The sequence below is a fragment of the Xenopus tropicalis genome, chromosome 2 (genome assembly GCF_000004195.4).
Source record: "Xenopus tropicalis strain Nigerian chromosome 2, UCB_Xtro_10.0, whole genome shotgun sequence".
In the NCBI taxonomy this organism is placed as follows: Eukaryota; Metazoa; Chordata; class Amphibia; order Anura; family Pipidae; genus Xenopus; species Xenopus tropicalis.
This window is the reverse complement of record NC_030678.2, coordinates 136,526,094-136,541,546: the sequence shown is the minus strand read 5'-3', so window position 1 is coordinate 136,541,546 and position 15,453 is coordinate 136,526,094. Positions and strand designations below refer to the sequence as shown.

The 15,453-nt window shown below is 40.0% G+C and overlaps 1 protein-coding gene across 1 annotated transcript in view; it reads left to right on the top strand.

The window, feature by feature from the left end:
* lmbr1l (limb development membrane protein 1-like) overlaps window positions 1-15,453 on the top strand; it is a 31,961-nt gene that overhangs the window by 11,892 nt on the left and 4,616 nt on the right. The window contains exons 2-16 of the mRNA XM_002935107.4: window positions 754-838; window positions 1,909-1,942; window positions 8,944-9,083; window positions 9,623-9,726; window positions 10,579-10,705; window positions 10,887-10,955; window positions 11,118-11,182; window positions 11,398-11,470; window positions 11,557-11,640; window positions 12,363-12,439; window positions 12,544-12,621; window positions 12,729-12,802; window positions 13,226-13,316; window positions 13,427-13,493; window positions 14,835-14,996. Of these exons, the coding sequence (XP_002935153.1) occupies window positions 754-838; window positions 1,909-1,942; window positions 8,944-9,083; window positions 9,623-9,726; window positions 10,579-10,705; window positions 10,887-10,955; window positions 11,118-11,182; window positions 11,398-11,470; window positions 11,557-11,640; window positions 12,363-12,439; window positions 12,544-12,621; window positions 12,729-12,802; window positions 13,226-13,316; window positions 13,427-13,493; window positions 14,835-14,996 (1,330 nt within the window). The remainder of the gene's footprint in view (window positions 1-753; window positions 839-1,908; window positions 1,943-8,943; window positions 9,084-9,622; window positions 9,727-10,578; window positions 10,706-10,886; window positions 10,956-11,117; window positions 11,183-11,397; window positions 11,471-11,556; window positions 11,641-12,362; window positions 12,440-12,543; window positions 12,622-12,728; window positions 12,803-13,225; window positions 13,317-13,426; window positions 13,494-14,834; window positions 14,997-15,453) is intronic.

The following is a 15,453-nucleotide window of genomic DNA, read 5'->3' as shown; positions in this document are numbered from 1 at the left end:
AGCCTTCAAAGCAGATAGGCTTGCATAGAACTAAATTGTTTGAGCCTTATTGTTATCTTTTCCTTTCTGACTCTCTCTTTACTGTTGGCTGCACAAGAAAGCGTTAGCAACAAAAATGATGTAGAAAGCAGGCGACCAATTTCCAGGAAGTACGGTTCTGTGTGCAAGTGAGTGACGCAAGTGACCAGAATCCAAAAAGCAAACTTTTGCCATCCCAGACTGCAGTAGGCATGAAAGTAGTTGTAAGTGTATAGGGTATTAAAGGAACATGTTGCATTTAGCCTTACACAGTGATACACTCTTTCATTCTTTGTGCTTTATATTGGGAATTGTTCTCTTCATCTCCCAGCATAGAACTGAATGCCCATCTCAGAACTGGGGTATACACCAGTTATCCCTGCTTAGAATTTGGTTCCAAAGGGGTGGATCTTCATACGATTTAGTGTGTAAGCAATCCAAATCATTCTTATCTATCAGGCCAAAGACACGAGGGCATATCAGGGGATTCTGCATGCTTAGCCAAATGTAAGAGTTTCTAGGCTTTCTAATGCTATCTGAGTGAGATCCAGTCAGATTCTGTATAAGGTCATTATGACCTTACACATGGGACAAAAAGCTACAAAGTTGGAATGGGAAAGTTACCAAATAATATTAACTCATGTATCACTACCTTATTTTTTATATTAATATTAAAAATATTTTAACATACTCAAAAGATATAAACGTAACTTTATTTTATCTATTCCTTTGCAGATCTGCACCTTGCTATTCTCCACACTTTACCTTCTCTCATATATAGTCATCACCAAGTTTAAAAAGCATGCTGACTTTGCCACAGGTGAGTCCCTGTAATGAGATTTATGTTGCTGAGTGGCTTTTAAATGTTGTAAACCACATTAATGTATTAGTATATGGCACATATATAATCTACATATAGGACTGTGTTGCCTTAAGCTTGCATGCTCTCTGCTCTTTTGACTTTTTTAGCTTAGCTTTTGTAGAGACACTAAAAAATCCATTATAGCTGTATAGAATATATAATAAATGACAGAACTGAGGGGACTACAGCCACCAAATGTTTAATTAATCTATCCTGTAGTCCTTTAACTGCTGTTATATTTTAATCCTGTGCAGCCTTTAGGGACTGGTAGTTTAGCAACATATGGAGTGACCGGATGTATTTGGTCAGTCAGTGATCATTTTTCCAAGACCAAGAATCTTTACAAAATGTTTTTAGCGTGTCAAGTGGCAAGGAAGGCTAAATCCACTGATAGATAATTTGGGAGCAGGGAATTTCTTTAGACTGCTAATTCCCTGCTGTTTATTGCAATGTAGCTAATTGCTTTTGTACAAAATCAAGTCAAAAGGGATCAACAATAACAAAAACATAACCCCCTTCCTTCCCTCCTTCCCTCCCACCAGCAGATTGATGAAAAGCAAAGCTTTGGCAGACTACTTGGCCCCCGCAGATCTGTAATGTAATGCTCCAGTGCATGATCCTTTGAGCAATGTTTTCTAAGTCTCAGTGCTTACACCTACTCAGCACATCTATTTATAGGTTAACGTGAGCCGGCATCTAGTAGGGCTGCTTCAGTGCCACGTATGAAAGTGTCACTCAGGGCTAGTGTCTTTAATGTAGGAAGGTTGTCCAAATTACAGTCCTCATGCTGTTAAACTACAGCTTCCATGGATAATTTATGGAATGAGACTGAAGGGAATTTCAGTTCAGAGAGTTGACACTTGGACATTCTGATTCAGGACCATTGGTGCTGTACTGTCGCTGCAGGACATTAAGGGCAGGGCACATGTAGCGGATTGTCTGCTTGCTTTTTATAAATAGGTGCATCCGCTTTCATGTGCTCACTTCTGTAGCTACACTGATAATAATGTGCTGTTATTTCTTTGCAGTTGACGTTGAAGATGCTGCCGTCAACAGAATTGCGTAAGTGCCCTTTATTTCAATCATAGAGGTCATTTCTTATTTAAAGGGCAAAGAGGCCGGTGGCGTTTTCCTTATCAGCAACAGCTAATGCATCGATCTGAATCCATTATATCTCCATATATAGCATGAGATTTGAAGGGATACTATAGTGAAATGTGTTCCAACTTGCTTATAAGAAAGTAATAAAAGCATGACCGCAGTACAGGTATTTGATCCATTATCCAGAAAACTCCATATTACGGGGCAGCCATCTCACATTTTTACAAATGGTTACCTTTTTTTCCTCTCTAGTAATAAAACTGTGCCTTGTAATTGATCCCAACTAAGATATAATAAATCTTTATTGAAGGTTGGGAAAAAAAGGCGCTTGCGAGGGGACATGATTACTCTGTACAAGTACATTAGAGGGGATTATAGGCAGTTGGGGGATGTTCTTTTTTCCCATAAAAACACCAGAGGTCCCCCCTTTAGATTAGAGGAACGGAGCTTCCATTTGAAGCAGCGTAGGGGGTTTTTCACAGTGAGGGCAGGGAGGTTGGGGAATGTCTTTTGGAGTGATGTTGTGATGGCAGATTCTGTTAAAGGGACCTGTTACCCAGACATAAAAAGCTGCATAATGAAAATCCTTTTAAAATTAAGCATGAAATTTTTTTTTTTTTCACTTTCCACTCAACACTTTCCAATATGTCACTGCACTCCTCACTTTCCTCCCCCCTCCTCACCATCTAATTGTGTAGCCTGTGCATAGGCATTCTGGCACATAAACAAGATTTTGGGGCGATACAAAGCTTGCCAAAATAAGTGTCCACAAAATGGCACCTGCCTTATTGCTGTAGTTGTGTAATTCCAAGACTGAAGGAAACCAGATTTAAATAATATTTAATTATTTCAATTAAGTAAAACATTTTTTTAATTAACAAACACAAAAGAAAATAATCTGGAATTATTTCTTAGGGTGAAAGGTCTACTTTAATGCCTTTTAAAGGACATGTAAAGCCTACGTTTGCCTACAATGTATATCAGTTGGGAATGTCTCCCCCACCCAAATGGCATTATTTGTACTGCATATATCCCCTCCGTTTGCCAGCACCATCACATTTTCCTAAAGCAAATAGCAGCTTTCACCCGGTGGCCATTTTTCCACCGATACATAATCAGTTACATTTAAATCTGCAAACAGCATTCACACACACACAAACCCTTATTCAGCATACATTTAATTGAGAATACAGACTCACACAGGCAGAACTGTCTTTTATAAAAGTTCTGCTTTGTTTGAGCTGAGCTCAGGAGAGGAGGTTAGGAGAAAAAGAATGAAGCAGACCGCTAGAGCTGAGTTTCTATGGGAACCAGCAATGCCATCTCTTTACTGGCTGCTAGACTGGGGGCATGTTTAGTAATGTGAGCTTAGAACAACTGAGCATGCCCACAAGCCAAAAGTCAAAGCAAATTCCTGAGGGGGGGGGGGTCAGGAGGAGAAGGAAATCTAAGTAACTAAGGAGATGTTGCAGCCTTACTATTAACCTCTGGACAACCAGTGTGGCAGGTATTGAGAGATTTCAAAGAGGCTGTTCACTGATTACATTTTTGTGTGTGGGGTTTACATGTCCTTTAAGAGTGGTTTGGATGATTTCTTGGACAAGCATAATATTCAAGGATACTGGGATAGGTCAGTATAGGTTTGGGGGGTTCACTTGTAAGGGTTAAACTTCATGGTCTTTGGTCTTTTTTCAACCCAACTTAACTGTGTAAATATGTAAGGCAAAACAATCCTCTTGGGTTTATTGAACGTTTAAATATTTTTTTGTTGATTTAACCTATGGGGATCCACATTATGGAAATATCCCTTATCTAGAAAACCCAAGGTCCCAAACATTCTGGATAACCGGTCCCATACCTGTATATACAGTTGTTCTCCAGACAGAAACCACACTTCTAGCCTGTGCAGTCAGTTACAGTTCTATGACTGTAAGGGTATAAAATTAAATATTTGCTAACCCAACTTAAAGTTTATTTTTAAAAAGATATTTATAAAATGCTGGCCTGATAAATCACTTCTAATGACAATTTTCCTTAATTCCTTTGATGTTTTCAATTCATACATCAGGCAAAATGATTTATTATGCAACAAAACCATGAAAAACTGCCCTAGGAAAATTGAAACAATCTTTGTTTATTTGAGGTTTTTGGGATTTTTTTTCTGCTTGTAAGTCCACGAAGATTGTGGTTTTCATGTTTTGGTTTTTTTTTTTTTGTTCTGCATTTTAATTTGTGTTTTTTCAGCTTGGATCTTTTAATAAATGCTATGGATTTGTGATTTTAAAACTCTTTAAAACCATGAAAATCAGAATGTTGATAAATGTGCCTCCATGACTGCTTTGTGCGACCTTAATATTAAGTCGCACGTTGACCCATTTATCTGCCAGTCTGACCTATAAGCACCAAATAATTCTAATCTTCTGTGTTCTGCATTTGTTGGAATAGGTAAATAACAACTAAAAGGCTTTGCTTTTATATAAAACCTACTGAAAACATTCAGATTTGTTTATTTTATTATGCACTAAAGTAATTAGCATGGCTACAATTTCATTTCTGTTCATCCATGCTAAGTGCATTTGTTATGACAGTCCCTGATTTTCCATCTTCTAACCTTAAAGGACATTAACCTTTAAAGGTGTAACTAAAGATGTAATTCCCTGGGAGGGTATGCATTCTGGCACCACCCGTTAAATATAATGGCTAACTTGGACTCTGAACCATTGCTCCTCTTTACTGAAAAATACATTATGCTTTCAAGAATAAGGTGGGTGGGGTACTTTACCTGTCAGTACAGCACCATGATTAAGAATTCTTAGGGCTTAGAAGTCCAGCACCATTTGAAGGCGGTGCTACCAGAAAAGAAACCCTGGACTAGTCCTTTTTTTTAGCAAAGACAAAAGCTGGCCAGTGCCACCCCCTGTGCATATATATGGCACCCCGCAGCACTATGTTGTTGGAGGGCTGTGACATTCTTCTACATTGCTGGAATGGAGTTACATGTTGTCCTAATAATATTACAAGGTATGTGTCCAGTCATTTTACAGTATGGGCTTCTCTTTCAATACCTTTGGGACCAGCGGGCTCTTTAACACACACACATTCCATACGGCTGATTTTATTTTACTCTCCCGTTTGGCTCTGTTTAAGTTTTATTATGGATCTTCAGTTCTATGTGTCCTCATTTGCCTCTCCCTTGGCTTGTTATTCGTATAGATGTGCCGCGCATGAGCTAATTACACTGCAGTTTCCCATGCCTGGCCTTTGCTCCTCTATGTGAGGACTGCGTGGCGGAGCAGAGTTCTCCTTTCTTATACTTTAACCTTGCAGTTCTGTTACAGCCGGGCCTCGGCCTCCCTTTCTCAGTCTTCGATATTGCAGATTGTTTATGGTACAAAGTACAAGTTTCAAATCATCATGTTATGTCACTTATCTTTGCAGCTTGTCCATAGACTCCCGTTTTATTGCCTAATTTGCTGTTTTTAATGATTACTTTGGCCTTTTCAGCAGATTTTTTGCCTGTGAGTAGGAACTGACATAAAGCTTTTTTTAGATGATTCAGTTTTCATAAACTGTGTCAAAGGTGACCATCAGAAAGCTTTTGTTGTAGTCCATTATGGATTTGCCTCTACCTTGGAAGTAAAAATTTGCAAGCCCCAGTTATGTTAATTCATAAAGGAAAACACAAGCTAGACCTTTATAATACACTCTGGTAATATATAAATGTCTGTAGGGTGTGCTTCCATTTAAAGAAAAACTAAATCCTAAAGATCAATATTTCTAGAAATTCCATATTTTATAAACTAAACTAGCCTAAAGTTTTATCATCTCTATAGTAGTATTGATATGGGTCTTTACAGTTGTCACCGGAGCTCCCCATCTTGGATTGTCGAAATCCAAAAAATAGGAAAAAAGCTTCAGCAGGTTTACTGCAAAACATTTATTGTGGGTAGTGGTAACAAATGTTTTGCAGTAAACCTGCTGAAGCTTTTTTCCTATTTTTTGGATTTCTACAATTGTATTTGGTTGCAGCACAGAGCAACAACAAGCTTTTTTTTTTTTTTTTTTGCAAGTATTTTATACAAAGTTCACCAATAAGTTTTTTTATTTTTGTACGTGTGTTCCATCTTGGATTGTGTTAGAGCTGTCCAGGGCAGGGCACATGCTCAGTGAGCTCTGAGCAGCTGTTGATCAGCTTAGGGATTGCAAATTATCAAGCAGAAAATTAGGTTTGCCTGTCATATAAGCAGATGCCATGGGGCTGATTATTAAATTCTGATGCTTATTGCACTGATTTTAGAGCTGCCATATAATGTGAATCTGAATGAATCACTAGTCAGCCTTATATTGTGACATTTATATTCTATATATACAGTATATTGTGCGTCGTCCCTAAGCTCAGTAAGTGACGGCAGCACAGAGCATGTGCAGGGAATCAGCAGAAAAGAAGATGGGGAGCTACTGGGGCATCTTTGGGGGCACAGATCTTCCCTGCTAAAGGGCTGTGGTTGCCTTGGGCTGGTACAGGAGCCCAAAATATAATTTACAACATTCCTACCTGCTTCTTTAGTTAAGCTTTAGTTTAAGCTCCTTTAACGGAGAACTTGAAAGAAATGCTATGTGTTTTTTTTATTGCAGAAGTAATGCTGCATGCCTATCCACAGCAGTTTACAGCTTCTTCTGATCTTGTTAGGTCATCTGTTGTGTCAGTGACACTGCACATGCTCAGTGCACACCAGGATGCTGTTGAGAAGCTATGCTTCGCAGCCGTCTGACATTATCAAAACATTAACAGAAAGGTTATATATCTGCCAACTCTACTATTTTGGTATTCACCCAAACCCAGAATCCTTTCTAAAAGATTTGCCAAAAAAGGGTGAAACCTTAACGGAATCCTGGATTTGCTGCATCCCTTTCTCTTACAAAAGCCCAAAGCATACGGTGTTGCATTTCTAGACTCATTATTTTTGCTGGACGTTAGTTCTCTTTAAACATACAGTGGTGGTGCCAGAAAGCACTGAAACATGAACCTTAAAGGACTGCTAAACTTTCTTGATGAATTGTGCAGAGTATGAGGAAATGCCTTTTCCTTCTCTTTGTACCGCTATGGGGAGGTTTCTGCTCTACAGGGTCTCTAGGGATAGGACTATATCCAGAAAGGAAGATATTTAAGCCATATATGTGGCTAAAACTACAGAAAAGGGTTATAAGTGTCCAAAAATGCACTTGAGCATTTTAGGGCTTGACTTACTGGCACAGATGGCATGGGGGATATCACTACAAAGTATTTGTGCCTTATAGATACTTAGAAGTATTTGGGTTGGAAAGCACTATTGCTGTTGTGGCCAGGCATTCCCTATTTAAGTAAATGAGAGGCACCAGGGACAGTTATAGGGGCAGCTTCCTTTAAAGTTTTAGCCATGCAAAAAGGCTGACTTCTTCTATGTTACTTATTTTCTAATCTGTATTGTGATAGTAAGTAATTCTTCTGGTAGCGGCGAGGAAGCATTCTTTGATTTTTAGATATATATTTTCGAAATGTATTCCTCATGTGGTAAGGGGACCCTGCGTAGAGTGAATCCATTGCACAATTGTGTATTGCCTCAGTGACCAGACAGTTTGGAAGTACATATTGCTTGCACCATCACATGAGGCACCTTTGTGTGAATAGGGAGACAGCTGGAATAATATAAAATAGAATTTTAGATTTAATTGTTGGTATCATTAGTGGCTTATTGGGTGTTCCATGTTTGCTTTCCTCTGAATTTCACTCCCATCCCTGATGTCAGGACTTTGGTTGATACAGCTGACACATCTATCCAAGAACTGCACTTTCAGGCCTAACAAGTTCATTGCTTGAATATGGTGAAATCCCAGGAGCCTGTTGGCTCAGCTCAATATTTACTTTTGTTAGGTATGCTTTCCATTACTCCTCCTTGTTGTTTTTGCACATGCCGGATGTTATCACTATCACTTATAAACTGGTGCCTTGCTGTATGCATAAACAGGTTTTTTCCTCCTTTTTCTTTATCTTCTAATTTATTTATTTGCACAAGCTTTCATAATGCTTTTTGACTAAAGTCCATTGTGGTAATATAGGGAGGGGAAAACCATATTTAAGTTGGAGATTTGATGCAGAATAAGCCATTTTGTTACTGCTTTAGGATGTGGATTAGAGCAGAATTAGAGAAAGCTGCAGCCGCTCCCTGGCTGCAAGCATACATTCCTCCTTCAATATTCCATAGGCTGGAACGTGCCATTATTGTCTTTTTGTTTTTCAGTGTGCCCGTAAGTTATCTTCCCTATAAATCCTGACTGATTTATTATAATTCCATTTCCTGACTGATATTTTATGGTGAACTATTCCCATATCTCTGTTAATAATGTTGCACTGTAGTTTTGTTTCAAGACTGATAAAACATCTGGTGTGCATGATTATGCTGGCTTGGTGATGTAGAAATGGGGATATAGGTCACTTCCTGTGTAGGGAAATGAATGTTGATGTTCCTGTTTCTAATTTGATATCCTTGGTGTCCGTACACAGGTGACACCTTGTGGCCATTGTGGATATTACATCATTTTACTGCTGCATATTAAGGGCTTGATTCCATTGCACAGGAGAATTTTTTCCCCCACAGATTCAGTAGCACTTACCTACGATAACCCACAAGAAGGTGTTTTGATGCACTTCAGTCTATCTCATAGTTACATAAAAAAAGTAAAATAGGGGAAAAAATTAATTATACTATATATAAACAAGCAGTAGTCCTCATGCAAATTCCACCCAAAAAGCCGGTTGCCTTGATATATCGGAACATTTCTGTGTGCGTGTGTTACATTATAAGGCTTGAGGAATTTGTGGTAGAGATAAATTTGCACATGAGTCTCGTAGGAATATTATTGGCCTTGCTGTGTGGCTCTTAAAACATGCGCTTAAGTTTCTCTCTCGGTTGCTCTCTCCCTAGGCTCTGGATGTGCACCTTCACACTGGCAGTGTCCGTGGGTGCAGTACTGCTGCTTCCCTTCTCCATCATCAGTAATGAGGTGCTACTCTCGGTGCCCCACAATTATTACATCCAGTGGCTCAATGGCTCCCTGGTCCATGGTGAGTAATCAGTGCTGAGCCCTGTTAAGGGTTGTTGTCTGCTATTGCGTCACGTTCATGCTGGGTTTTTTTTTTCATGGGAAAATGAATTTTGTGTATAAGCAGGGTTTTAATTCTAATAATTGACCACCTAAAGCCAAAGTTACACATGGAGAAGAAAATGCCATTCCACTGCAATCTGAAATCCAGCCTGTGTGAGCACTGTTAGATACTGGAGATGAATGCATGGAGATGCCATGCCTACAAGTAACACAGGAACACGTATCTGTCTGTTACCCAGGGTCAGTGTTTTGTCCACAAGACAATATTCCAGGTCTTCGTGAAACACAGACACATTCTATACTTATAAGTGTGTTTCTTTTCCTAATATCCATTCTGACAGCCACAAACGCTCCTTTGGTCACTGTGAGCTGCGCTCAGCGAGCCTGTTTAAATTTGCTATGACCTATATAGTCATTGTTCCTTTGAGTAGTTCCGCTGCTCAAGCTGTTAGATCTTTGCCCCAGCCTTTTTCCTACAATGTCTCTCCTTTTCTACAGGACTCTGGAACTTGGTCTTCCTTTTCTCCAACCTGTCATTAGTGTTTCTGATGCCTTTTGCCTATCTCTTCACGGAGGCCGAAGGATTTGCTGGATCAAAAAAGGTATAGCTGGAAGGTGTCTTAGAGGTTTTGAAATATAAATTGCTTTATTATGTGCTTTCTCATCCTAACCAACCATGTTTCAGTAATGCATTGCTCATGCTGAAATCAGCCTGTTAAATGGCTAAGTGCCCTTTTTAATTGGAAACTATCATCAAAACAAAAAATTAATGTAAGATTCATCAGTGTTGTGAGTTGTAGCTTTTTATATGACTTAACCTTTCTTATTTAATGTTTTGGATGTAAGATTACATAGTACCTAAAGACCCTAGGGGGCTGGTTGCAAGTAGATATTTGATTTACCAAGAGCACCTGCCTTCTCCCAGCTGGGTATGAAACCTGCTGGTGTGCAATGGAAAGGCTCTGACTTTTTTTATACAGGTATAGGACCCGTTATCTAGAATGCTCGGGACCGAGGGTATTCCGGATAAGGGGTCTTTCTGTACTTTGGATCTTCATACCTTAAGTCTACTAAAAAATCAATAAAACAGTAATTAAACCCAATAGTATTGTTTTGGCTCTAATAAGGATTATTTATATCTTAGTTGGGATCAAGTACAAGGTGCTGTTTTATTTCTACAGAGAAAAAGGAAATCAGTTTTAAAATTCTGAACTATTTGATTAAAATGGAGTCTATGGGAGACAGGCTCTCCGTAATTCGGAGCTTTCTGGATAACTGGTTTCCTGATTAGGGATCCTATACCTGTACCAGCTTGTGTCATTTTTTTTTTTATTGCTCAATATATTCTGTTATGGATGTTTTCCCACTAAAAGTTAGCTTCCCCATTTAACACCCTTAACTGCAGTGTAAGACTGTTCTATACTCCTTAGTAATGGCTATTACGTGTTTTACAGGGAGTCATGTCTCGTGTATATGAGACCTCTGTGGTACTGCTGCTCCTCACACTCCTCGTATTTGGCATTGTTTGGGTGGCCTCAGCAATCTTTGATGATGACTCAGCTGGCCGCGAATCTCTTTATGGTAGGTACGCCTAGGGAGAATAGTTCACCAAAATGGCCTCTCAATAAATGGGTTCCTGAGTGTAAGCAACCCTTCTGTAAACTGACACACATCTACATTTGTTCATGTTATTTATATTTTGCAGAAGTAGGCGAAACCCTGGGACAAAACCCATATTAACGTGCTTATGTTTTCTCTGCAGACCTCTGGGAGTACTATTTACCATACCTCTACTCTGGCATCTCGCTATTTGGGGTTCTACTACTTCTGTGTAAGTGCAGATGTGTTGGGCACATTTCCAGTTACATCATTAATGAATAATTTGCACCTAACCATGACAGTTACTCTAGGGGAGTTATGAGGTGTGTGCCTTCTAATATTCCCTTCTGTTTGTGTGTATCTTACTGACTCATATTTGTTTCCTTTTCTGCAGTGTGCACTCCCTTTGGCCTCTCTCGGATGTTCTCTGTAACTGGAAAGCTGCTGGTCAAACCACGGGTACGAGATCCCCTGCCCCTTATACCAGTTCTTTAGCTACTATATCTGTAAATACAAACATTTCTCTTGAGTGCATTTTCTAATTGTTCAGTTGTTTCTGTTCATCTGTTGTCAGTCACTAGTTTGTTTGCAGAATGTTAGCCATGTTTGTTAGCTTTAAAACATCAAAAAGGATCTCACATGGCATAGACTTAATGGCTTCTTTCCCTTTGCAGCTGCTGGAAAACCTAGACGAGCACCTGAGCTGTACAGCCTTTGAGGAAGCTGCCATCTCCCGCAAAATATCCAGTAAGTGAAAGGCCCATAAGACATTGTGCTATGAGCGTGTTTTGCCTAATTACTGCCCTAACATGCTCCATGTATTTCACTTTTAGCCAAAGCATCCTGCTGGCTGAACCTTAACATGGAAGCCTTGCAGAAACGGTTGCTGGCCATCCAAAGCCACAGAATAACTCTAGGTAAGATGCATAAAATGGTGAAATAAAATGGAGCCATCTATTCCATTATTAGGAATCCATCTTGTTCTCAGCTCACTTTCTTTTGTTGCCATTCATTGAATAGTTATCCATGATGCTGTGTACACAAAGTAAGACTGAGTTTAGCCAATGAAAACATTGTATTTATACCTATTCATGTAAAGCTCTGAAGAAATGCTATAACTGTGTATAATGTTATTGTCATTTATTTATATAGTGCCAGCAAGTAATACAGCACTTTACACTGATACATTTTACACTTGATAGAAATAGTCTCTCTGTTTCCTTTTGTAGTAAACTTTTAAAGCCATGTTCAGCACCCAAAAATGAATTTTAGCTGCATAGGTTTTTCTGTAGACTAGGGATGTCCTTCTGCAGTCCTCCAGCTGGGCTTACACTGGCATCTGTTACTGTGAGGCTATAGTAATTGTAGATCAGCAGCTAGAGATTCAGCATCCCAGGCTTAAGATGGCTACCCATAAACAAATGTCAGAATTCAGACAGCTTCTACCAAAGTGACTAGGCCTCTTGCAGTATGTGCCTCTCGGTTTGCAGACTGACATACTGGAGAATCTGGAAGTTGAATGGCCATAGTATGTAAGTGGCAGACAGTTTAACTTGCCTGTTGCATAAAATTGTTTCACTTTATTGCTGCCTTGAGAATGTTCCTTGTCAAACAATACTTTCCCCCCTTTTTATATCAGAGATGAGGAGGAGAGCATCCCCCTGGCAGCGTAACCTGGTTTATCCCCTTGCCATGCTGCTCCTACTGGCTCTCACAGTAAGTGCCCATATTGTGAGTGTCTATTGGTGTGCATTTATTAAACTGGATGCTTAGAAAGTCTGGTGTTCTTTACTGATTAATTAACTGTTATGTTTTTTAAGGGAATTACTGTGCTGATTGTATGTGTGAATGTCTTAGAACTTCTCATTGATGAAGCGGCTATGCCAAAAGGAATACAGGTACCAGTCTTTCCTCACTTCCCCAAAAGCAGTAATTGTGGTTCAAGGTTTGTTAGATCTGTCAATATACTGCAACTTAATTTCACCACCTTTTGTCTATGATGCAGGGATCTCAGCTCGGGAAGGTCTCTTTCTCTGTTTTTGGTTCGTTTGGAGCAGCTGTACAAGTCATCCTTATTTTGTATCCTTCATAGTTCGCCATGTGTTGAAAGGAAGGTCAAAATGGCCTTTGTTCCATAAAAGGCAATTTTCTATAAAATATGCCCTGCTTTCTGGATATTGTGCATCTAGAGTGTGGGGTTACCACTTTTCTATTGTACATGCCAGGTAGGCAATACCAAATAATAAGTGGCCTGTTATTCTGAAAGGTACAGTGACATGTATGCATATGTAAGTCACAATAATGGGTGATGTGTTTGCAATAGAAACTTGTGTGCTTTAGTATGTAATCATTTTTATGTAGAGTTTAGGTGAAGCATTTATTTGTACTAATGCATTCTGTAGCCACTCAGTCTCGCTGGTCAGGTTTGCTGTATGTACCTGGCCTATGTCATTCTAGTGCTTTTAATGTTCTTGTGAGTTTGTATCCTTGACTAAAGCCCAGCTATCTAATGGCCTCTTCTGTAGTGGGGTTTTACAGTTCTCCTCTTTTCATTTGGCTCCTGCCTCAGAAACAGAACACAACAATGACCAAAGTAAGAATGCTGCAATATTCTTCCGTGCTGCCTGCATGTCTAGTGAACTGTAACTGCTGTACATAGCTCTGCAGTCACAATAACATCTGTATTTTGTATTTTTCTGCTAGATCATCGGGAACTGTGTGTCCCTCCTCATTCTCAGCTCTGCTCTCCCTGTTTTTTCCCGGACTTTAGGTAGGTGTGCGGGTACTCCTAGGCAACCATGGGGCTCAAAGGAGAAAGCTAGATATTTATTTGGCTCTATGGGGGCATGTGATCAAGCAATGGGCAGATATGTTTAGTAGCAAATGATAACAGCATCACAGCACCTTTAAGTTAACGTTTTAGTATTTTATAGAATTGCCTATTCTAAGAAACTTTTCAATTGGTCTTCATTATTTTTTGTAGTTTTTGAAGTCCCTTTTTCTTCTGACTCTTTCCAACTTTCACGTGAGGTTCATCCCAGCAGCCAAAACTTTGTGAGGCTACAATGTTACTACTTATTTTACTATTCAGGCCCTTTAATAGAAATATAGCAGTCTCTCATTCCCCGGTTGCTAGGGTAATTTGAACCATAGCAACCATTTAACTGCTAAAATACCTTCAGACCCATTCGGCAGCTTATCTGCTTGGGCCTATCTGACAGATATCTGCCAGAAAATGCTGTTCTTATCTGATTGTGTGGCCCTTTAGCCTGTCCCCCTGGCATATTGGGGCGAAAGATCCACTAGTTTGGCAACCTCACCAAATACATAGTAAGTTAGGTTGAAAAAATACGTACGTCCATCACGTTCAACCATAATGCCTATATATAACCTGCCTAACTTCTAGTTGATCTAGAGGAAGGCAAACAATGAGTGAATAATAGTGTGTGGCCAGCTGGGACTGCCTGACTGAAGTTGCAGTTAGGCCAGAAGTCTGAGCTGTAATTCCTGGGAATGCTTACTGCAATCTTGCACCAGACTTCAGTGCCTGTAAAGCTGGCCATACACGTGGCGATCTCACGATGTTTCGTACGACCGTCGGTCGCACGAAACGTCGTCAGATCCGCCACACACCATTCAGGGCTGAATCGGCAGGTAAGGAGGTAGAAACAATAGGATTTCTACCTCCTTCTGCCGATTCAGCTCTGAAGGGAGAATTTTGGTCAGGCGCCTTCTATGGCGCCCGATCAAAATTTTCTAACTTGGCCGATCGGCGAGCCGACCGATTTCAGCAGCTTCCTGCGATATCGGTCGGCTCGCTGACATGCCATACACGCACCGATTATCGTACGAAACGAGGTTTCGTACGATAATATCGGTGCGTGTATGGCCACCTTAAGTTGTGCAGCCCTGATCCATGCAGTCTCATCTGATTTACTAACAGTTGAACCAACTTCAGTCACAAATTGAAACTGCTAGCTTACTGACACTCGCTATACTCCATCCAGCAAGGGTAGTTCACTTTGGGTGTTAACCATGTAGTGTAAAAAAAAAAAATGGCTGCACTCACGGTAGTACTAACAAGTGGGTTTACAATTTCTTCTATATGAAGGTATCACCAGATTTGATCTTCTTGGGGACTTTGGGCGCTTCAACTGGCTGGGAAACTTTTACCTCATCCTCCTGTACAATATGATGTTTGCTGGTCTTGCCACACTTTGTCTGGTGAAGAAGTTTACCTGGGCAGTACAAGCCGAACTAATCCGTGCATTTGGTAAGAAAATGTTCTCCTGGTGATTTGTATGTACTTTATTTGGAAAAGAAAGCTCAATTGCTTTTGTATGTATTTTACCTGAAAGGTTCAGTGGTTTGAACAATTTCTAATAGGGACGAGGATAAATTGCAGCATATACGGGTGACCCTAAGAGACTGGGTACATCTTCCCAGCTTTATCTTTCTTCTCCCAATCTGTTAGATTTGAACCCACTTGCACTGCTCTTGGTTAGTAGAGATGTAGCGAACTGTTTGCCGGCGAACTTATTCGCACGAACATCGGGTGTTCGGAAGTCGCGTATGTTCGCAATTTGGGTTTGCCGCGTTTTTTTTTTCTCGGCCTAAAAACGCCGCACAAGCCACACATGGCGTTTTTCAGCCTAGTACTGGTGTAAGCAAATCCCGTTTCCATGGTGCTAATAGTGCGAAATAGCAAAAAACACCGCGTATTTCCGCTA